At 37.6% G+C, this 23,074-nt stretch overlaps 1 protein-coding gene across 3 annotated transcripts; it reads left to right on the top strand.

Moving 5' to 3' along the window:
- Window positions 1–8,620: 8,620 nt before the first annotated feature.
- LOC114046918 (zinc finger protein 501-like) lies at window positions 8,621–22,591 on the top strand. Of its 3 annotated transcripts, none has more exons than XM_027867550.1 (6): window positions 8,621–8,664; window positions 9,174–9,298; window positions 12,429–12,502; window positions 17,107–17,233; window positions 17,575–17,670; window positions 19,440–22,591. In XM_027867550.1, exons 3-6 carry the CDS (start codon window positions 12,470–12,472, stop codon window positions 20,693–20,695), a joined length of 1,512 nt encoding a protein of 503 aa, XP_027723351.1. In that variant the 5' UTR covers window positions 8,621–8,664; window positions 9,174–9,298; window positions 12,429–12,469; the 3' UTR covers window positions 20,696–22,591. The 3 variants fall into 3 exon arrangements, with proteins under 3 accessions (XP_027723351.1, XP_027723349.1, XP_027723350.1); XM_027867548.1 differs by lacking the exon at window positions 8,621–8,664 and adding an exon at window positions 8,676–8,899; XM_027867549.1 differs by lacking the exon at window positions 8,621–8,664 and adding an exon at window positions 8,676–8,946.
- The last annotated feature ends 483 nt before the right edge of the window (window positions 22,592–23,074 follow it).

The raw sequence follows: 23,074 nt of genomic DNA, 5'->3' as shown, positions 1-23,074 counted from the left end.
TAGCTGCCCTATTTTCTAACATTATAAAATGGTTCTAAAGAGATGGAATATCTTTCAAAGTTGTCTTATTTTATTAGCAAAACTATTTGTTGGCAGTAGCTTAATGACATATGTCAGTTAACAAGCATTTATTAAGCACCTATTACATCAAATACAAAAGTGAAATAGTTCCTGCCTTAAAGCAGATTACAGTTTCATCAGGGATACAGGATACCATTTACAAGCCAATCTGAATTTTTTTCTTTTACTTTTGACTCAATTTAATTAATTTTCTATATGGGGCAGGGGAGGGAAGGAAAGCTACATAATACATTGACCTTACAATATTGCTACTTGAATTGCAATCTTGGTTTGGAGCTAGCTTTTAAAGAATCTTTTTATTCAAAATAATCCAGTAAATATCTCTAAATTTCTGAAATATTCTGCCCTAATATTTGTGACATAGATTACTATGTTCCATTCAAGTGATTAGACATTACTATACTGGTTGAAATATCTCCTTTTCTCCAGCACTAGCATTCAAGGGAAAGGAGAATTTGTTGTGTGATTGTAATATGTTGTATAGATTTATGAGTTGTAACAGAGGTTTCTACTGTATCTCATCATGTGTCATTTAAATAGGCTTTTGTAAGTAACAAAACATTATATTATACTTGGTACTAAGTATAATATTATAGTACTATAACAATTATTGTGTATATATAATAGTACTATACTTTATAATGACATTATAATACAATAATTGTATTATTATAAATATTACTAAATACCAAATATATTATGCATATTGTACAGTGAGATATGAATTACCGATGACTAACTTCTAAATGAACTTATGTAATATATCATATTTGTGAATGATAATCTACTTGAATAGTAAATGCTACTAAGTATTAGATGCCATTAATGCAATTGATGGATATGTCACATAAATTGGTCTAGGGAGAATTTATATAGGGAGGAATGATGAATGGTGAAATGAATTAATGGACAAGGTTAAGGTTGAGATTGGTAAGACCATATTTAACTGCCTGAAGAGAAGAGACCTTTGAAGGAGTGAAGCCAGGATGTCCATTATCACTACTGTTATTCAATATTGTATTTAAAATGCTAACTGGGGACAGCTAGGTGGCACAATGAATAGAGCTCTGGCCTTGGAGTCAGGAGGACCTGAGTTCAAATCTAGCCTCAGACACTTAACACTTACTAGCTGTGTAACCCTGGGCAAGTTACTTAACCCCAATCGCCTCACCAAAAAGCAAAAAAAAAAAAAAAAAATGCTAGCTAGTATTTAATAAACCCAAAGATCCAAACTTTTGGGACAAGAACTCATTATTTGACAAAATTGCCAGGAAAACTGGAAAACAGTTTGGCAAAAAGTAAGTATAGACCAACAGCTCATACTTTATACCAAGATAAAGTCAAAATGGGTACATGATTTAGACAAAGGGTGACATAAGCAAATTAGGGGAGCATGGAAATTTTTACCAGTCATATCTATGGATAAGGGAAGAATTTATGACTAAACAAAAGATAGAGGATCATGGGAAATAAAATGGATAATTTTGACTACATTAAGTTTAAAAGTTTTTGCATATTGTTGATGGAGTTGTGAACTAATCCAATCATTCTAGATTAGAGCAATTTGGAACTATGCCCAAAAGTCTATAAAACTCTGCATACCTTTTGATCTAGCAATACCACTACTAGGTCTATATTCCAAAGAGATCATAAAAAAAGGGAAAAGGACCTTCATGTACAAAATTATTTATAGCAGCACTTTTTGAGGTGGCAGAGAATTGGAAATTGAGGGGATGCCCATCAATTGGAGAATGGCTAAACAAATTGTAGTGTACGAATGTAATGGAATACTATTGTGCTATAAGAAATGATGAGCAGACGATTTCAAAAAAACCTGGAAAGACTTACATGAACTGATGCTGAGTAAAATAAGCAGAACCAGGAGAACATTGTACATAGTAACAGCAACATTGTGTGATGATCAACTGTGATTGACTTAGCTCTTCTCAGGAATACAATGTAAAAACAATTTTTAACATTTGTTTTTAAAACTTTGAATTCTGAATTCTCTCCCTTCCTTCCTCCCCACCACCCTTCACTAAGAAGGCAAGCAATTAGATACAGGTTATGTAGTCATGCAAAACATATCCATAATAGTCATGTTGTGAAAAAAAGCATAGCAACAAAAAAAAACCTCAAGAAATTTTTTTAAAAGTATGCTTCAATCTGTATTGAGACACCATCATTTCTTTCTCTGGGGATGGATAGCATTTTTCATCATAAGTCCTTCAGAGTTGGCTTGGATCGTTGTATTGCTGAGACTAAGTCATTCACAGATGATCATCTTACAATATTGCTGTTACTTTGTACACAGTACATTTCACTTTGCACCAGCCCATGCAAGCTTTTCCAGGTTTTTCTGAGAGCTTCCTGCTCATCATTTCTTATAGTACAATAGTATTCCATCATAATCACATACCATAACTTATTCAGCCATTCCTCAATTGATGGGCTTCACCTCAACTTCTCTTTCTTTACCCCCAGAAAAGAGCTGCTATAAATATTTTTGTACATTAGGTCCTTTCCTTTTTGTTTTTTATCTCTTTTGGGATACAGACCTAGTAGTGCTATTGCTAGGTCAAAGGGTATACATGGTTTTATAGCCCTTTGGGCATAGTTCCAAATTGCTCTACAGAATGGTTGAATGAGTTTATAACTCTACAACAGTTCACTAAAGTCTCATTTTTCCTACATCCTCTCAAACATTTGTCATTTACCTTTTCTGTCCTATTAGCCAATCCAATAGGTATGAGGTAGTACCTCAGAATTGTTTTAATTTGCATTGCTCCAATCAATAATGAGAATATTTTTTCATATGGCTATAGATAGCTTTGATTCCTTCATCTGAAAACTGATCATATCTTTTGATCATTTATCAATTGGGGAATGGCTATTGTTATTAATTTGACTCAGTTCTCTATATGTATGAGAAATGAGGCCTTTATCGGAGAAACTTGCTTCAAAAAAATTTTTACAGTTACTATTGCTAACTGTATTTCCCTCCATCCTATCCCCCCCATTTATTCTATTCTCTCTCTCCTTTCACCCTGTCCCTCCTCAAAAGTGTTTTGCTTCTGACTACCACCTCCCCAAATCTGCCGTCCCTTCTATCACCCCCCTTTCCCCTTCCCCTCCTACTTTCCTGTAGGGTAAGATAGATTTCTATACCCAATTAAGTGTGTATGTTATTCCCTCTTTGAGCCAGTTCTAATGAGAGTAAGGTCAACTCACTCTCCCTTACCTCCCCCGCTTCTCCTCCACTGTAAAAGCTTTTTCTTGCCTCTTTTATGTGAGATAATTTACCCCATTCTACCTCTCCCTTTTTCTTTCTCCCAGTACATTCCTTTCTCACACCTTAATTTTATTTTTTAGATATCATCCCTTCATATTCAACTCACACCTATGCCCTCTGTCTATATATATTCCTTCTAACTACCTTAATAATAAGGGGATTATAATTACCCAACCTACAAGAAAAACCACTGAGGCAGAGCTCTGAGCCAATGACACTTTATTAAAGGTCCATGGTCCCCTCTAATGAAGTGGACCTCAGATCTTCCTCACAATCTGAGATTCCCCTGGTCCACAGGACCTTGTTTTTATAGAGTTTGATACCCAAATATGCAAAAGAAGCATGGTAAAATACAGAATCTAATTGGTTGACAGACATTGCTTTTAAGGACCAAAAATGACATAGCATCAGGGGGGTTCATGGGTTGGGTGAAGAATGGGATATCCCCACTATTAGGGGATTTTCCAAAGAATTAAGGCATTCCACCCATTCTGGGTTTGGACATGGAATTTGAGCAAAACAGGATGGAGATATCCTTGTCAGCATTCTTAAGGTTGTGCAAGTGAGCTTCATAACTGGTAAACAAGTCATGAAGATTGTATTAAAGTTGGAGACCTATTATAAAAACCTATCTTATCTAATCATTCCTCTATGATTAATCAAACTGATTAATACTAATTAGAATACGGTAAGTATCCAAATGAATTATTTCTCACATATTTATAGCAGCTCTCTTTGTGGTGGCAAAGAATTGGAAATTGAGGGGATGTTCATCAATTGAGGAATGGCTGAACGAAGTGTGGTATGTGATTGTGATGGAATTTTTGTTGTTTGTCCTTTGTTTTCAAAGAGTACTAATGACAACACAGGGTGATATCTTGACTCAGATCATGACTTGAATTTAAAAGAGGCAGAGTTACACAAAGTTATCGACCTCACTCTTTTCCAGGGTCATTGAAGTCTAGTGACAAGACAAAAGTCATAAAGACTGGCAATGACCCAGGATGGAGTGGCATCTTCAATATCTGACCAAACTCTTAAGTGCTCCACAGTGCCTGCTTCAGCTGCCTTCATAGCCATTGGAACAAATTGTTCTCATCTGCCTGTTCCATCAGGGGAAATCTTCACATACTTGGGATAGATACCCATCTAACTCATTGATGGGTTTCTGGTCCATAGGTTACCCTTAGCCTGGTTTAGCCATCTGCTGAAACAATTTACCAGGATGTGGCTGATGGGCATGCTACAGTTTCTTGGAGCACAGATGAGAGTTGAGTGCCAACTCAGGATACCTTTGGTATCCTGAAAAAAAAAAAACAAACAGCCCTGAAAAGGACTTGGCAAGCTCTTACACCAGAGGTGCTAATGCTCCTTGAATACCTATACATCCCTGTAATGGAATTCTATTGTTCTATAAGAAATGACAAGGAGGATGGTTTCCCAGAAAAACCTAGGAAGACATGTGAACTGATGCAAACTGAAGTGAGCAGAACCAGGAGAACATTGTACACATTAACAGCAATATTTTACAATGATCAATTACAAATGACTTAGTTATTCTGAGTGATACAATGATACAAGACAATTCCAAAGGACTTATGATAAAAAAAAATTATCTACTTCCAGAGAAAGAACAAATGGAGTCTGAATGCAGATTGAAGCATATTTTTTAAAATTTTTCTTTATTTTTCTTGCTTTTTTGCATAATAGCTAATATGGAAATATGTTTTGCATGATTTCACTTGTGTAATTGACATCACATTTCTTGCCCTTTGCCTTCTCAGTGGGTGGGGAGGGATGGTAGGAAGAGAATTCAGAAGTCAATTTTTTTCAAAAAAAAAATTTTTAATAAATAATAAAATTTTTAAAAAAGAAAAATATCATCACTGTGAGTAGCTAGTTTTGTGTAAGTGGAAATACATCTATAGGGGCATGAAAGCTAATTTCTGACTCAGATCTTCTGCTGCCACTGGAATAAAAGAAAGACTATAATGGAAAATAAACCCTGGCTCAGTCTTCTTGCTGTCACTATGATAAAAAGAGGACACTGCCTCAATCATACCAATTATATATGCAAGGTTGGGAAACAAACCATAGCTCCTATACTGGCCAGCTGGCAAGGGTCCCTTTACTTTCTGAAATGTTTACTCTTACCTTCCCCTGTTGATTTCTGTAAAATTCCATTTTTCTATACTACTTATAAATTTGTAGTCTATATAAAAGTTACTGAAGCTGATGCTCTGGACTCTGACCTTTTTTATACAGATAAGTCTGCTCTAAGCATAATAAAAATCCTCAGATAATTGTCTCTGTGTTGCTGTTGAGTCAGTGATTGACATCAGTATCTAATCAATGAACCCTCAGATAATTTTTGACATAATATCTAAATTATTGCTTGTCCAAAGTAATTTTATGCCAGAGATGGATAGAAACTAAATAGATAGAACTAGAAACTTAAGGAAATATTAAAGAGGCAAGAGAAGGGAAGAAGGAGAAGCTAAACTGACATTCCATTAATTAAATTCCACACTTTCCTACAAGTAATCAATTTTGTGGGAAGAATAACAGTGAAAAGCCACTCAAGTGAGGAGGGGGGAGACAAAAGAAGCACTGGCACTATTTGTTGTTCAGTCTGTCTGATTCTTCGTGACCCCATTTTGGGGTTTTCTTGACAAAGATACTGGAGTGGTTTAGACATTTTCTTCTTCAGCTCATTTTACATTTGAGGCAAACAAGGTTAAGTGGCCTGTCCAGGGTCACACAGTCAATATGTGTCTGAGATAATATTTGAACTCAGCTCCTTCTGACTCCAAGGCCAGCACTCTATCCATTGTACCACCTAGCTGCCTCACTGGCAATATTCCATCAGGTTACTAAGATCATTACCTGGGGAACTGAAAGAGGTTGGAAATGGGGAGGTACAACCCCAGATGGCTCATTTAGAATAGTGATGGTAGTGCCCTGTCTGGTAGTTTTATTGGTCAGTGTGCAGGTATTTGTCCATACTGAGAAGCAGCCAATAGACTGAGGGAAATGACTGAGTTATATAAAGAGGTTCTTACCAGAAGTGATTGCCTTGAGACCAGAAGCTCCAAGACTAAAGTAACCCTTGGATCATTTAGCTTCACCCTCAGACTTGAGCTCACAGACTGCCAGGTGCCTTAGGTTAAGACCTTAGAAGACTAGAGGTCTCCTGGAAAGATTATAAATAAGTAGGAACGAATCTCCTTATGATGGCAAAAAGCATCAGTAGTGATAGAAACCACAGTTTCCTTCTTTTGATGGGATAGTCTACAGGAAATGAACCCAAACTATAACACGTTCAAGTATTGGAAATATTGCAAATTCCTTACCCAGTATATCAGTTGACCCTCACTATTCTATCCCAACCTGTTTCAAGTGGCTAATTAGACATAATCTGGAAATTGCATGAGGCTTAGAGATAATTGCCTTTTCTTCTCCATGTTGCAGACAGAGTCTGCTTCCACCAGTTATCACTTCCTGTCAGAGGCAAGTAGATCTTTTCTTCTGGTATCAGCAGATCTGAGATATCTTTGGCAAAGTGGAGATGCAAATTTACCCCAATTCCACTAGCTATCTGTATTCACGGACAATAACCAAAATAGTGTGGCAATAACTTCTTGCACTGAGTGGAATAGGGCCTATGCACCTTTTCCAGATGTACTGATTGGAAGAGGGTCATAGACCCTGAAACCCAACTGCAAGAGAGATGAAGTTTGCTGAGAAAGAGGAGTTTCTAGCCCTTAGCACAGCGTCTTTCACGTAGTAAGCCGTTAACAAATGTTTGTTGATTTGCTATTGATTTCCAGGGCTTGGCAGCAATGAGAAATGAAAGCCATGGGCATTTAAGCAAGGAAATAGGAGTTTCTCAGCCAGCTGAAGTGCCAGGAGCATTGTTATAGTAGCGCCAGTTTTACAGTGCTGCAGGACAGGCCCAGGAACACAAGGGGGAGCTAAGACTCAGTAGAGAAGAAGGCAATAGTAACACTTTAAGTCCAAAACCCTACTCTCGGGGCTAAGACTTCACCTGTCAAGATTGTAAATTTTTTTCGAGGCACTAATTGGGAGGGAGGAAGGAAATGATCCTCATGTGCAGATGGTATACAATTACTGCTTTGCTAAAGATGCTAGGCTATTTATCCCTTCTTTATTATTTACATGCATTTTTTGCCTTGTCACCCCAATGTTCTTTAAAAAGTAGCTTTCAGATTTGTATGGTCTGATGCTGAGTGAAGTGAGCAGAACCAAGAGAACGTCGTACACAGTAACAGCCATGTTGTGCTATGACTAATATTGATAAACTTAACTCTTCTCGGCAATACAAGGATCTAAGACATCTCCAAAGGCCTCGTGATGAAAAATACTGTCCACATCCAAAGAAAGAACTATGGAGTTTGAATGCAGATCGAAGCATACTATTTACTTTTTTTTCTTCTGTTGTGTTTTATTTCCTTACAACATCACTAATGTGAAAATGTTTAATAGGAATGTATATGTATAGCCTATATCAGATTGCGCACTGTCTTGGGGAGGGAGGTGAGTAGGGAGGGGGAGAAAAATTTAAAACTCAAAAGCTCATGGAAGTGATTGTTGATAATTCAAAATAAATTAATTTTTTAAAAAAGTAGCTTTCAATAATGATTGCCCCTCTAGACCCCCGGCTAAGCCCCGAAACCAGCGCCTCCTCAGCCCCAGGTCACTCCCCTCTAATACACAGTACAACCAAACAGCCACCACTTCGAGGGACCCCTCGCCCTTTGCCGTCCCGCCCATCACTGCGGGATACAGGACTCTCCGCACAGACCTATAAGAAATGAGCCCTACCGAAAGTGCAATGCTTACAACGAGTTCCAGTAATTGTAAAGCCGAGGCTTGTTAACGCGCGTGCGCAGCCTCGACTCCCGTTTAATGCGCGCGCAGTCCCTCCGCCATCGTGGAAAGGGATTGTCGGCTTCAAGGCACGTTTTTTGTGTAAGGCCTGTGTGGACCCAGGGCCCAAAGCCCAGGTATTCAGGAACCTTGGCGTTTTGCCTTTGAGTCTCTGTGGCTGGAGCCGCCGGAGCCCGGGCGGAGGTGGTGGGGGATGGTGATGTGACTGGCAGGAGCGCGGGACAGTAGCAGGTTGGGGATGGGGGGGTCTTCCCTTTTGCGCATGTGCGGAACCCTGACTTTCGGCTTGGGGCCGTCCCCGGGCTTCCGTTCTCTCTCCCCAAACGGAGCGTGTCAGGACCTCGGTGTGCCAGAGGCTGCTGGGGCTGCTTGCTTGCCAGGTCCTCGGGGTGGGGGCCGAGGGGGCAGGTCGTTTGAAGCTCCGCGCTGAGGGCATGAGGAGGGAAAGAACTTGAATCGCTCCTCTCCCAACCGAAGACATTGTCTTTTTCTCGATGTAGTTAGTAGGAAGGACTAGTGTAGATCTGCCCTAAACGTGCGGCTGACCCATTTTCCTCGTTGTAGTTCCGCCCTTTTAGAGGAGAAATGCTTCGTGGGAGCTAATGGTTCTCTCAGGTGATCGAATACAACTTCAGACCTCCCCACCCCCACCCCGGTCTCTGGTAAAATATATAATTTAAAAATTACTTATTTGGGGAAGTATTTTTTTTTTTAAGTTTCAGTCCATCAGATATGCGCACTTAACTGCAGTTTGGAGTACTTGATTTGATTTCAGTTGATAAGCCTAAGGGCTTCTTCCTGTGGATCTTTGTCAGAAAAGAACCTGAATTTGTTGACTGTTCACGATGTTCAATGAATGAAATGCATCTTGTGCCATTTGTATGTGCAGGACCACTCGCCATCTCTGCAGGACTCTGGAATCAGACTGGAATTGAAGCTACTGAGTCCCCTGTTGTTGATTCTTCTTGTCTCTACCCACAGCACAGCCTGGGGAAAATCAGGACTCAGCCTGAGGTACCAAAGGGAGGGTTGTCTGCTGGGGAGACAGAGACCTGAGTATTAGTATGCCAGTCTGGACTAGAGGGACCTTGCCCCAGGGCACTTAACTCTATATGAAGATGGAGGAAGACTCCATCCTAGGAGATCTCTGATGTTTAGCCTTAGCCTAGAGACTGAAAGGAAGCCCTTACTTCTGTTGAACAATTTCCTGAGTATGCTGCCTGGGAAGATCAGGAGTTTTCACAACTAAATGTGAATGTTGCAACATTCAGAAAATATTTGGGAGGGGGTAACTGAAGGATCTGACACAGATTCTTAAGGAAAGAAATTAAAATTACAAAGGAGCATGGAGGACTGGGAACCTTTGGTCTAAGGGCTGAGACCTCAGGTGAGGTTTATGGAAAATTGGCCTGGTGATTAGCTAATCCAGACTATTTCCTTTCTTTAACGGCCTAGTGTCCTTTATTATCCACATACACACTATTATTTCCTAATTGGTTTCCCTGCCTCCATTCTTTCACATTAGTGATTTAATTTGCTTCCTAATGAGAGACCTTTAGATAAACATTATCCTTCTCATCTTAAAGGGATGAAAAATAGGATCAGAGGTAAATTGCTAAAAAAAAAAATCTTCTTTGTTAATAGCAAAACCAAAACTAGAATCTAGGAATATCAAATATCAAATCAAGTTATCTTCTCATCAAGCTGGGCCATACTGATGATCTGACATAAACATTTTTATTCGTTATAAAGCTGTTTCCTCCAAAGAACTAATTAACCTGCATGTAAATTTTGGGAGTCAGCCTTGGGGAATTGGAGTATTACCATTAAATAAAGAAGTTACCAAGATGCAAAAAATAAGAGGTACTTCAAACCTCACAATATATTGAGGACAGATAGGAAGCTGTAAAAAGTATTACACGCAAAGGACAGTGTGTACTTGGCATAGAAAAAAAATGAAAAATGGTCTAGGCATTAGGCAAATCTAATTGCAATGTGGTAAAATAGGAAGAAAGATTTAGAGTCAGATGATGGGTTTAAATCTCAACTTTTTGTCACTTATTTTTACCTTTGATCCTAAGAAAGTTGCTTAGCCTCACTGACCTTTTTCCTCATCTTGAAAATGACAGGGTTTGACTAGATAACCGGTAAATAGATTGTCCTAAAGGGGGATGTGACATATGCTCAAATAATTACAATATGAGGTAGTATATGATGGGGGCAAATTGGGGATCAGTGGGAAATGGCTCTATGACAAAAATGTTATAGAAAGATTAATAGGAATAAATGTAAAGTAACACACATGAGTTTAAAAACATCACAGGTAGCTTTAAACATGTTGGGCATGTGGTTTGCTAAATGCAAGTCCTGGAGGAAAAGACCTGGATGGTTTTACTGAATAATGAGCACCAAATGAGTCTACAATACAATATGGCAACCTAAAACCTACTTCAGTACTGGGCTCTATTGAGAAATGTAATGTCAAGAATTTGAGAGATTATGATAGTACTGCTATTCTCTGGCCTGGTCAGGTCACATCTGGATTGTTGTGCTTAATTCTAGACACCACATTTAATGAAAGGCATTAAAAATCTCAAGCTTTTGTAGAGGCAATCAAGATGAGGTGGTGACTAGAGAGCTTGCCATATGAGGACAGATTGATGGTTGTTGGTGATGTTACAGGAATGAATCTTGGTCAGAGATTGAGATTCCTTCCCACTCTACATTTGGTTCTATGAGGGATTTAGACAGAATGACCTAGGAAAATTTGAGAGAGTATTCTTAGGGAAACCGGGGAAAGCTTCACGGAGAAACGGTCAACAAGCTTTTATTAAATGTTTGCTATTTGCTAGGTACTGTAAAGGTAACACATGAGCTGGACCTTGGAGGGGGAAAAAACAGTTCTTCAGTAGTTAGAGATAAGGGACGTGCGTGGTGGATGGCTTGGATAAGAACAGGGAAGAGCTGGATATCTAATTTGGCTGAAATTTAGAATAAGTGAAAGAGAATAAAATGAAATCAGGCTGAGAAGGTAAGTTGAAGCCAAGATAATCACATTTCTCTAGCACTGTATAGCTGACAGAGCATTTTTACAAGAATCCTGTGAAGTTGCTATTATTGTAAGCGCTTTATGGAAACATTTGAGGCTCAGAGAACGATTACTTACCCAGAGACAATAACTCAAATCTGCCAGGACTGGGATTTGAACCCAGGTCTCTTCTAACAAAATATGCTTTTCCACTTCTCTGTATGTCTCTTGATGTAGATGCCAGACAAAAACGTTTCTATTTTATCCTTATCCTAATAGGAAGCCTCTGAAAGTTTTGGAATAAAGTAGCAAATCAGTTCTTTGCATTAGGTTTTTCGTCGGCTTTGTAAAGAATGGGTAGGAGTAGGGGAGGTACTAGACCCAGGAAAACCAGTGAAGAGTCTGTTATAGTAGTCTAGGCAAGAGGTGATGTGAATCTTTGAAAAAGGGGGTGGAGGGCGGGATAGTTAAACGTTAAGAATAGAAGGGCAAGACACATTTGAGAGACATCATTGAAATAGAAATAATAAAACTTGGCAACAGGTTGGTGAAAGGAAAGAGTCAAAGATGACTCCAAAATTTGAACCTTAGATAACCAGAAGGTTGGTAGTGCCATTAACAAAATAGAAATGTTAAAGGCAAAGACAGTTTTTATGAGACTTCTGTTATCTATGTAGCAGTGGTAATTGAACTGATAGGGGTGAATATCAGATCACCAGAGGATAGAGTGTATTAGAGAGAAGAGAGCCCAGTATAGAATCTTGGGTAAGAGATGGATGATGATCCAGCAAAGAAGAATAAGAAGGAGCAATCAGACAGGAAAAACAAAATGAGAGAGCAATGACACAAGTCAAGAAAGTTAAGAGCATCTAAGATGAGATGGTTGAGAGATGTCATGTAGAAAATAGACTGAGAAAAGGGCTCTAGTAACCGTGGAGAGAGCACTTTCAGTAGAGTGGGTTATTTCTCGAACTTGCTTTGACTTCCTTGTTAATGCAGAGCATTGAAATCACCCCCAACTAGTACATGAAAGTTTCTAGACTGGTGAATCTGAGTGCTATAAGTCAGGATAGTCTCCCATATGTTCCTTTCTTGTCTCCAATTCTCCCTCTTCAGGACTCTCTCTCTCCCAAAAGGGGAGCGTTAAAGAGGAAGGAATGTCCTCTGTGTTCCTGACAGCTGGACCCCAGGTGAGTTAGAATTTCATTTCTCTTTCTAAAATGCCACTTCAGGTCTTGAGGGAGTGAAAAATTTCCTTCTTTTGTACTTGAATTTTTTTTTTTTTAAACAACAACCTATCTCAGGACTGAGTGTTTTCCTTCAGGTGATTGAACTTCATTAATAGGCTTGTGGAAGAAATGGACCTATATCTGCGGAAGAAGTCATGTTAGGAAGTAGTGACAAGTTGACTATGTTGAGTAAGACCAGCTTTTTAACAGCCTCGCATAGCAGCTAGTTTAGAATTCATCCTGCAAAAAAATTAAAAGCCATTTGGTGTTTTTGAGAAGGAAGGCAGTCAAGTGATATGATTAAGCTGTGTTTGAGGAAGAAACTGCTTGGGAAGAAGAGACAAAAGAGAGTGCTCTCAGTGGCAAACATTGATGTGACTGTCTAAAGTGAGTCCCAAAGTATATAAAAGTAATGGAAACCATAGCAGGAAAAAAAAAATATAGCCCTTTAAAGTTTATTATTTATTTCCCCACAACAACCTGATGAAGCATAGATTATATTAGCATTTGTAGATAAGAGCTTAAGTGAGTTAGCCAGGGCCACATACCTAGTTGTGTTGGGACTTGAGCTCATATCTTCCTGTTCTAAGACCAGTGTTCCTTTTACCATACCATACTGTCTCTAAATAATACTATGTGCATTGTAAAAAGGTTTGCATACTTTAAAATGTCTAAATGCTATCCTGTCTTTGGAGTGCCTTGAGGTGACTATGATTCCTGTCACAGTGATGTGTCTGATGGTCCATGATTATGCCATGGCCTTACCAAAATTGTTCTGGAAACCTGAGGTGAGAATTTGTCACTATTTTTCTGAAAGCTGGATATTTACGAATCCCTGACAAGGAAACCAGATTCTAGGGTATCTCCTCCCAATGATAGTTAAAATACATAGTTTATTTTACAGTCTTACACAGTAAAACATATATGATGGTACTTATTTATTTGCTTTTGCATTGAAGTGTCACTGCTTAAAAGGACCCAAGTTTTCAGGGCTTTGATGTGAAATAGGATTCACAGTTGATCACATTTTCTCACAATTGGAAGGAGGGCCTTCAGAGGTCAAATCTGATTGATATCTGAATGGTAAACATCTTTTTAATGTCCTCCAACCCATGATCATAAAACCTCTGCTGGAAGACCTCCTTTGAAGGTGAACTCAGTAACTCCTGAAATACAGCCTATTCCACTTATGCACAGTTTTTTCTTTACGTTGGTATAAAAATCAACAACTTTCTCTCATTTTTCCTAGTTCTGCCTCTTGTGGCACCCAAAGCAAATCTAATCTTTGTACCATATGGCAATTATTCAAATACTTGAAAACAACTATAATATTCTCCTCCCCAATTAAGGCTTCTCTTTTCTAGCATTCTCTTTTCTAAGCATTCCTGGTGTCTTCAACTGACCTTTCACAATATTGTATTAAAGAAAAAATATTGTTACTAGTACTGTACTCTGCATTTAGGCACCAGTCTTCCAGAAACAGTTTGGTATAACTTTAATCTCTGGCTGAGCCATTTCTAGCTTGGAGACTGAGATGTCTAAAATGGCAGAACTCCTCCATGCTCTCTAATGAGAGTAATCAGATATGACTGCCCTAAGATTTTGGGTGACAGAAGAATCTTGAACAAGAAAAGAAAAAAAAACCATCTGGGATAATATTCCAGAACTGAACATTCTTTCCACTACTGGCTGCACTCTCTCTCATTCCTTTCAACTCACTGGTCAGGGCAAGGGAGTCAGAATACTTTGTTCCTCGTTGCCACTTCCAGGTTTTCCCCTACCTCCTCATTCAGTAACTTGCCCTTCTTTGAGGTTCATGTCTACCACCCAATTGAAATCCTGGTAGCATTTATCTATAGACCTCCAGGTCACTTCCTACCTTCCACAGTGAGTTCTATACCTGGCTGACAGTTTTTCTTTCCTCCCCAACTCCTGCCCTCATAATTACAGACTTCAGCATGTATATTGACTTTCCCTTAAACACCCTAACCACTCAGCTCCTCTACTTACTCATGTACTATAGCCTTTTTCTGTACCCCACCTCAGCCACACACAAGCATGGTCATACCCTTGATCTTAATATCACTCACAAACGCACCACCTCCATGTTCAAGAATTCTGAAATCCCACACTGGACCATAATCTATTTTCTTTCCACTTTTCCCTCTTCCCTCCCTTAGTAACCAAAACCTGTTTTTCACCCAAACCATGTCCTTCAGTCCCTTGACTCCTCTGTTCTCTCCCAGGCCGTCATCCTTCCACTAATCACTCTCTTCTTTTCCCCATCTTTTTTTCTTTCAGTTAATTTATTTTGATTTATCAACAATCACTTCCATAAGCTTTTGAGTTTTAAATTTTTCTTCCCCTCCCTCCCCAAGACAGCACACAATCTGATATAGGCTATACATATACATGCCTATTAAACATATTTTCACATTAGTGATATTGTAAGGAAAAATTAGAACCAATAGAAGGAACTACCAGAAAAAGGAAACAAAACACAACAGAAGAAAAAAATTAGCAAATAGTACGCTTCAATCTGCATTCAAATTCCATAGTTCGTTCTTGGGATGTAGATAGCATTTTCCATCATGAGGCCTTTGGAGATGTCTTAGATCCTTGTATTGCTGAGAAGGGTTAAGTCTATCAGTATTCGTCATCGCACAATGAAGCTGTTATTGTGTACAACGTTCTCCTGGTTCTGCTCACTTCACTCAGCATTAGACTATATAAGTCTTTCCAGGTTTTTCTGAAGTCTGCCTGTTCATCATTCTTTTCCCCATCTTGACCCCTTAGTGAACCAGTTTAACTCTTCAATCCATAGCCCTCTTATCATATCACCAACATCTAGGAAATATGTAGTAAAAAACAGAATAATAGTGTTATATTATACTGTACATTGTTATTATTTTATTATTTTAATTTTTAATTAAATTTACCCAAACAGTTATAAGTACATATTTTAAAATCTTGATCACATTCATTTTAACTTGGTATGTTTCACCAGCATTAGGATTTTTGTGTCCAAATGTTGTATCTTTTTTGTTAAGTGTTTTCAGTATATTTTCGTTTTCATAGATTTCCTTCACAATGAGCTTTGTGATAACTCTTTAGTCATATACTGGAGGATTCTGTTCCTACAATTTTGGTTAAAGCATTGTAAACCTGCTTATTAAATATCAGATTATACAGTGAGAATAGAGCAGATAACATTAGATCATAGGATTTAGAACTGTAAAGGGGCCTTGGAGATTATCTAGTCCAGTCTTTTTATTTTAAATATAAGGAAATTGAAGCCCAGAGAGGTGAAGTGTGTTATACAGTAAATAACAAAACAGGAATTCAAACTTAAGTCTTCTCAAAATCAGTGTATTTTTTACTATACCATGGAATCCAGATTCACAAAATTTGACAGGCTAGAATGATAGAGCAATATTTAGGGGACAAATGAACAATTCTGCATAGATTCAAAAAATTAGCTATCCCAAGTAACATCACAGGAGAGTAGACATGACAACAAACTCAATTGTCTAAAATTTGACATGACCAAGCAAAATATAGATGTACCAGTGACATGGCATCGAAAAAACTAATGCAATCTTAGTTTACATTACTTAGTGAAAGAAATGATAGTTGTATTTCACTCTGCCCTGATCAGACCATATCTCAGATAAGGTGTTAAGTTTTCATGTACACATTTTAAGATGGATATTAACAAAAGTAGATAAAAAATTGGTTATTCTGTGGGTACCAAAGGATAGAACTTGGATTGATAGGTGTAAGTTATATGGATACACAACTCAGATCAATGGAAGAATTTTTTTTTTTTAAATCACAACTTAATAATTGGAATGGGCTGCCTTCTGGAGTGAGTTATCCCGTCATCAAGAGAGTTTAAAAAAATGCTGGACAGCTAGCTGTCAGCTACACAGAGACATTGAGTGGGAGTTAGGAATTATGACCTTAAACTAATTTAGACTCTAAGGATATAGGATTCTTCTATGACGTTTTATACTATGTCAGTCAATGTCAGTCTCTTTTCTGAACTCTTATGCACTTAATTTAGAATTTTTAAGCACTTGCCTATATTCTTTAAAATTATGCTTTGTTGCTAAATTTTCTTTATTGTAAGCTCTGTGTTCCTTAAGAACAGGAGCTGCATACTTGGCTTTCTTTTTTTCCTTCTTTCTTTCTTTTTTTAGTGTGCCAGTCTTGTACCGTACTGCACATACAATAATAATAAATGAATACTTGATTTGAAAGATTCAGAATTCTAAACATAATCAGAACTATTTCCTGTAAATCTTTTTTTTTTTTTTTTAAGCTAGGCAATGGGGTTAAGTGACTTGCCCATAGTCACACAGCTAGTGAGTATTATGTGTCTGAGACCAGATTTGAACTCAGGTCCTCCTGACTCCAAGGCCGATGCTCTATCCACTGCACCACCTAGTTGCCCCTATTTCCTGTAAATCTTATCTACATCCTGTGATGCTTCCAACTTTCCTCACTGTTCAGGAGTGGGGGGAGGAAGTGATCTCAGGCTGAATAACTGTATTCTATTTCAGGAATCAGTGACATTCAAGGATGTGGCTGTGGACTTCACCTGGGAGGAATGGGAGGAACTAGATGTTGCTCAAAGAGACCTCTACCGGGATGTGATGTTGGAAAACTATAGGAATATAATCTCACTAGGTAAGGAAAGTATCCATATTTTTGTGTGACTTGTAAGATCCCCTTTTCTCAGTTTTTAAAAAGTAATGGGACCTTATGAAATGTTTGAATTGAACCTGAATCTTAGAGATCTGAAATTCCTTAACACCTTGTAGTCCCCAAAATAGATTATTCCTACTATCTATTCCCATGTGAAAATGTTATGTGTTACAGTTAAAATAGAAAGCTTCATTGATTCCATGATGCTGCAGTTTTTTTCATCCTTCAGAAGTACTGAAGACTAATCAGTGAGATTTCATCCTGGGATAGTTCTGTGTCCTATGACAAAATATCCAAGTTCTCTGTCTTTTCCCTGTGAATAGGGACTCAGGTTTCTAAACCAGAGGTGATCTTCTTGTTGGAACAAGGAAAAGAGCCCTGGATGGTAAAGAGAGAAATCCCAAGAGTCATCTGTCCAGGTGAGTGAGTGAGAATTAGGTAGAAAAGGAATCACTAAAATTCATGAGAGAGTAGTATCTTGTTAGTGTTAGTTGGGTAACTCTCAGAGCTCTCCAGTTGTATTAAAGATCTAAGCCTTTTGATATGTATCCTTATATACTTTAATTGCATAAACTCTCAGAAGGGAACTTAGATGTTATCCAGTTCAATTTGCCACACATGTAGGAATTTCTTCTCTAAATATTTAGCAGATACTTATCCAGCCATTGCTTGAATATTGATTATATTGAGTATTGATATAGTACTTAATTCATTTGTGAAGTAGAATATCCTCATTTTTGGACAGCTTTGTTAGAGTTTTTTTCTTATATTGAACTGATCCTAATTTTCCCCTTTGGAATAAAGCAGAATGAGACTAAATCCCCCTTCCATAAAACTGCCTTTCTAGTATTTGAAGACCACTATCATGTTCCTCTTAAATGTTTTTTCCTTTGTCTTTCAGTGCATCTCTGCAGTTTCAGAAGTGTCCCTTCCTTCTAAATCTGACTCCTTCCCTGTATTCTGGGTTTTTATCCTTTACTGTTTTTCTAAGGACCTTGATCTTCTGATTATTCTTTCTCATCTTCAGTTTCTCCTTATTCATTGGTTCCTCCCATTTTCTTTTATTCCTTTTGTTGCCAAATTTCTCTCCCAAAAGGTTACTTGAATTGCCTAATTTTGTATTCATGTAATCTTTACAATCTGATTTGCAATTCAACATCTTCTAGCCATGTGTCATGGTCAGCTCACCTGTTTGAACCTTACTTTCCTCATCTGTTAAAAGAAAAATATGAGGGGCAGCTAGGTGGCGCAGTGGATGGAGCACCAGCTCTGGAGTCAGGAGGACATGAGTTCGAATCTGGCCTCAGACACTTACTAGCTTTGTGACCCTGGGCAAGTCACTTAATCCCAATTGCCCTTAAAAAAAATTTTTTTTTTTAAAAGAAAAATATGGTAAGAAAGAATAATTTCACTATCTGTCTCAATCAGTCAACATTTATTAAGCATATGTATGTACCAGACACTGTGCTGAGTGCTTGGGATAAAAAGTTTAAAGAAGAAAGATAGCTTCTGCCTTCAGGGAATTTATAATCTAATGGGGGAAGACTGTACACAAAAGGAAGCTGAAAGCAGGGAGGGCATGAGTGCGAAAGATACCTAACATGAGGGCATGGTGGAAGAGTCAAAAGTCTTAAAGTAATGTAGCCAAGTGAGAAATGAACTGCCTCCTTAGATGGAGGTTTTGGAGTTCATTGTTCTACCCTCCAATCTGTCTCACAGCATTGTAAGGAAAATACTTTATAGTACTGTCTATCATATGTGTTTTGATAAAAATAAAATCATAGACTCTCAAGAGTTGGATGATATCTCAGGGGTCATCTTGCCAGCGCCTTCCTGAAGCATATGTCTTATTTATAACATTCCCAATAAATGCTCATTCAACATCTTGAGACCACCAGTGATAGATGATTTATTCTGAGGTGGCCATTCTATTTTTGAACATCTCTATTTTTTAGGAATAATTTACTTAGGTTGAGCATACGTGTACCCACCAAAGTGGGTTTCTGGTATTCTAAATTAGGAGAAACTGGAAAATGTCATGACTAGGTAAGGAACAAATAGAATATATGAGAGAGAAATTTGAGGCCAATGGCATTAACCCACAAGAAAATATGCAGTGGGAACAAGGGCCCTGAATGTAACTGGAGTTTGAAAAAATTTAATCTGAATTCATTCCTTATTCTTACAGGAGAGAGATATCATAAATGTGATACATGTGAGAAGAATTTCAAACATATTTCACGTCTAGTTAAACATCAGAGAATTTGTACAGAGAAGAAATACTCTGAACTTAATGACTATGAAAAATCATTTTTACAGCAGACCCATCAAGCTCAAAATCAGAACATTTGTACTGGAGAGAAACCTCATAAATGTAATGAATGTGGGAAAGCCTTTAACAGAACTGCACACCTTAAGTTACATCAGAGAATTCATACTGGAGAAAAACCCTATCAGTGTAATGAATGTGGGAAGACCTTCAACCAGAATGCACACCTTACTCAACATCGGAAAGTTCATATTAGAGGTGATCCCTATACATGTAGTGAGTGTAAGAAAACTTTCCGTCACCCTTCATCTCTTGTTCAACATCAGAGAATTCATACTGGAGAGAGACCTTATAAATGTTACGAATGTGGACTAACTTTCAGGCTATATGTATATCTTACTCTCCACCAGAGAATCCATACTGGAGAAAAACCCTATAAATGTAATGAATGTGGGAGAACATTCAGATTGCGTTCAATCCTCAATCAACATCAGAAAATTCATACTGGAGAAAAACCCCATAAATGTAATGAATGTGGAAAAGCCTTCAGTCGAATTTCATTCCTCACTGGACATCAAAGAATTCATACTGGAGAGAATCCCTATGTCTGTAAAGAATGTGGGAAGGCCTTCAAACAGAGATCATCCCTTAACCAACATCGGAGAATCCATACTGGAGAGAGACCCTACAAATGTAATGTCTGTGGAAGAGCCTTCACTGGCCGGACCCAATTTAAGCAGCATTACAGAAGGCATACTGGGGAGAGACCCTATAAATGTAATGAATGTGGGAAAGCCTTCAGTGGGACTCCATTCCTCAAAAGACATCAGAAACTTCATACTGGAGAGAGACCTTATAAATGTGATAAATGTGAAAAGACTTATAGACTGGAAGAAAATCTTGTGCAACATCAGAGAATCCATTCGAAAGTGAAACCTTACAAATGTATTGAGTGTGGGAAAGCCTTTGCCTATAGAACATGCCTTACTCGACATGAAAGAATACATAATAGAGAGAAACCCTATGAATCTGGGAAAACTTGTCATCAAATTTCATACCTTACCCAACATCAGAGAAGTACTAGAAAGAAATCTTTTGAATGTACTGATTGTGGGAAAACTTTCAGTTACAGTGCGGCCTACGTTAGACATCAGAAACTTCACAGTGGAGAATAGCCACGTGAACAAGAGGAAAACTGCTTTTAATTCCTGTGATTTTATCTGGAGTTGAAAGACAGAAAATCCCTTTTCGTGTTTCATTTCTCTCTACCTTATGCATTTGGCTGTTACCCAGAAGCTGCCAAGTTGAGTACATCTGTTTGGGAAGCGTGCTGTTCCAAAGGGGAAAATGATCAACATTTACTTGAGGCATTATAAAGAAAACCTTATTAAAACAAACCTCATTCCTTAAAGGAAACCATGTAACTTAATAGGAGCCTTTTGGAACAATGGAAATGAACAGATATAATTGTCATACATAAGTCATGTTAATGGAAAACTGATATAAACAGGAATATAAGCCAAATTTTTTGTTCACATATGCATAATTATAATTGGAAGCTACATTCCTGACAGAACTGATGCTGAAATTTTCATAGAAGCAACGTTTTATTTAATTAGCTATATGTGGTAGATCTTTACAAACCCAAGCTAAACTGTATGTAAATCATGATAATAACATATTAACAAATTGTAAAGAAAATTATGAATTTGGGGAGTGAATTGAATATTAAGTCAAAGTATCCCTCTTTTGAAGTGAAAGGAAAAGCTTGATTTTTTTAATAATCTCTTTTATTTGAGGTAGGCACAACTTTTTTTTAGCAAAGTTATTACAAAAGAGTTGAGTGGATCACTAAAGTTTACTATCAATTAGGCATGCTTTGATGGCTGAGAATGAATTGCAAATTGTAAGCCAGTGAATGAAGCTTGAGTCACTTGGTTCATATTGGTGAAACTCAAATTAACTGGTAGCTTTCTTGAATGATAGACTTTGTTCTCTTCTGTAAACTATGAAGGAAGTGATTTCTTAGAGAGGAAATATGCAGGCCTAAAGAGATCATGGGCTGAGCTAGGCATAGAAACCCTTTATTTAAAGTTTAGATTATCTAGCACCTAGCAAAGCAAGTCTTGTGCGACTAAGGTTCTCTTTCATAAATAACATTATTTTTGCATTGTCTTTCCAAACATATGTATCCATGTCTTGGCAAACACAAAACACTGAAAAGATGGTGGTATGAAAGGGTTGAGATACATGCCATCTTTTCAATATGCTCAGGAATTTAGTTTAATTTTAGTAGTGGAAATAGGTATTGCAGAACATGATAGGTTTCATTCCCTTTGGATGATAGTAACAGCGAAAAGAAAGTTTTAACTGGCAGGATAAATTGAATTTGTTTTAACATGGAACAGTCACAGCAACAGTGCTTTCCAAGGGCTAGCCTAGCCAAACATGCAGCAGTCATTTCTAATTGGCTACTTGATAATGCATTATCTGGCCATGGCAACACATGCAACAAAAATGCAAAATGGCCCCTGGTCTTCTTTGACATTCTTGCATATCTACAGTGGTGATGGAAGAGTGTAAAAAAGGAGGAAAGAAGGTAATAAAAATCACAAATTTTAAACCATCAATAAAATTTAACTTGGCCATTGGTACGTAATGACTGAGTGGACGTACTACAGAAGGAACTGAATTCTGTTGTTGACATTCTCAATATAAAAAGTTTCAGTGAAATAAAAGGATGATTTTTCAAGTTTTTCTTGGAGAGGCAATTAAAGAAATTGATGCAGAGTTGGTTTTACTGTGTTTCTAAAGGCAGCAAGATGTTTCCTGGAATATTTGGTCATTTCATGTAGTAGTGTTCATGGTAAGTGCCAGGAGACCATTATGCACCAACATCTATTGCAGAGGATAAAGAGGTAGAGAAGATATATAGGTATATATACACACTGGATCCTCTAAATCAAGAGTTCCTAATTTGTGTGTGTGTGTGTGTGAGAGAGTGATGGACTCTTTTGATTGTTAGCTGAACTCTACTTTGGCCACAGAATATTGTTTTTAAGTGCATAAAATAAAATACATAGAATTACTCATATATAGTATGTGTATATGCATTTACATATATATTTAAATTCATGGACCTGGGTAAGAATCCCTGGCTCTAAATTAAGTAAAAATATACTTTGATACATCAATATGAATGGATAGAAGTGAGGATGAACAAAAAAATGTTGGCACATATGGTGCAGCAGTAAAGAGGTCAAAGACATTGAATTGAAGCCTTGCATATATTATGAATGTTTTGAGAAAAACAATCTGAAAGTAATAGATTTGATGAACACCAAATAACTTTTAATGGAATTATGTTTTGGCAGGAAATGACTTATTGATATGGGAGTCATTTCTAAATTATCTGTATACTCAAATTATTGGGTTATTAGAGCAAAGATCAAAATTAGTAGAAACTAGAGGAAAGAATAAAAAAAAATCCTATTAAACCTGCTCAGTTTAAATACATTAATTTATGTCCAAAAAAATAGGATGGAGGAAAAGAC

The sequence above is a fragment of the Vombatus ursinus genome, unplaced genomic scaffold, assembly GCF_900497805.2.
Source record: "Vombatus ursinus unplaced genomic scaffold, bare-nosed wombat genome assembly UNPS02014786.1, whole genome shotgun sequence".
NCBI classification, from domain to species: Eukaryota; Metazoa; Chordata; class Mammalia; order Diprotodontia; family Vombatidae; genus Vombatus; species Vombatus ursinus.
This window is presented reverse-complemented; position numbering and strand designations above follow the sequence as displayed.

Bases quoted from the DNA above. Each gene is read 5' to 3' on its own strand.
- LOC114046918 (XM_027867550.1), top strand. From the start codon at position 12,470: ATGTCCTCTGTGTTCCTGACAGCTGGACCCCAG. The intron at 12,503-17,106 runs GTGAGTTAGAAT...ATTCTATTTCAG, and splicing joins TCCTGACAGCTGGACCCCAG to GAATCAGTGACATTCAAGGA. The intron at 17,671-19,439 runs GTGAGTGAGTGA...TTATTCTTACAG, and splicing joins CCCAAGAGTCATCTGTCCAG to GAGAGAGATATCATAAATGT.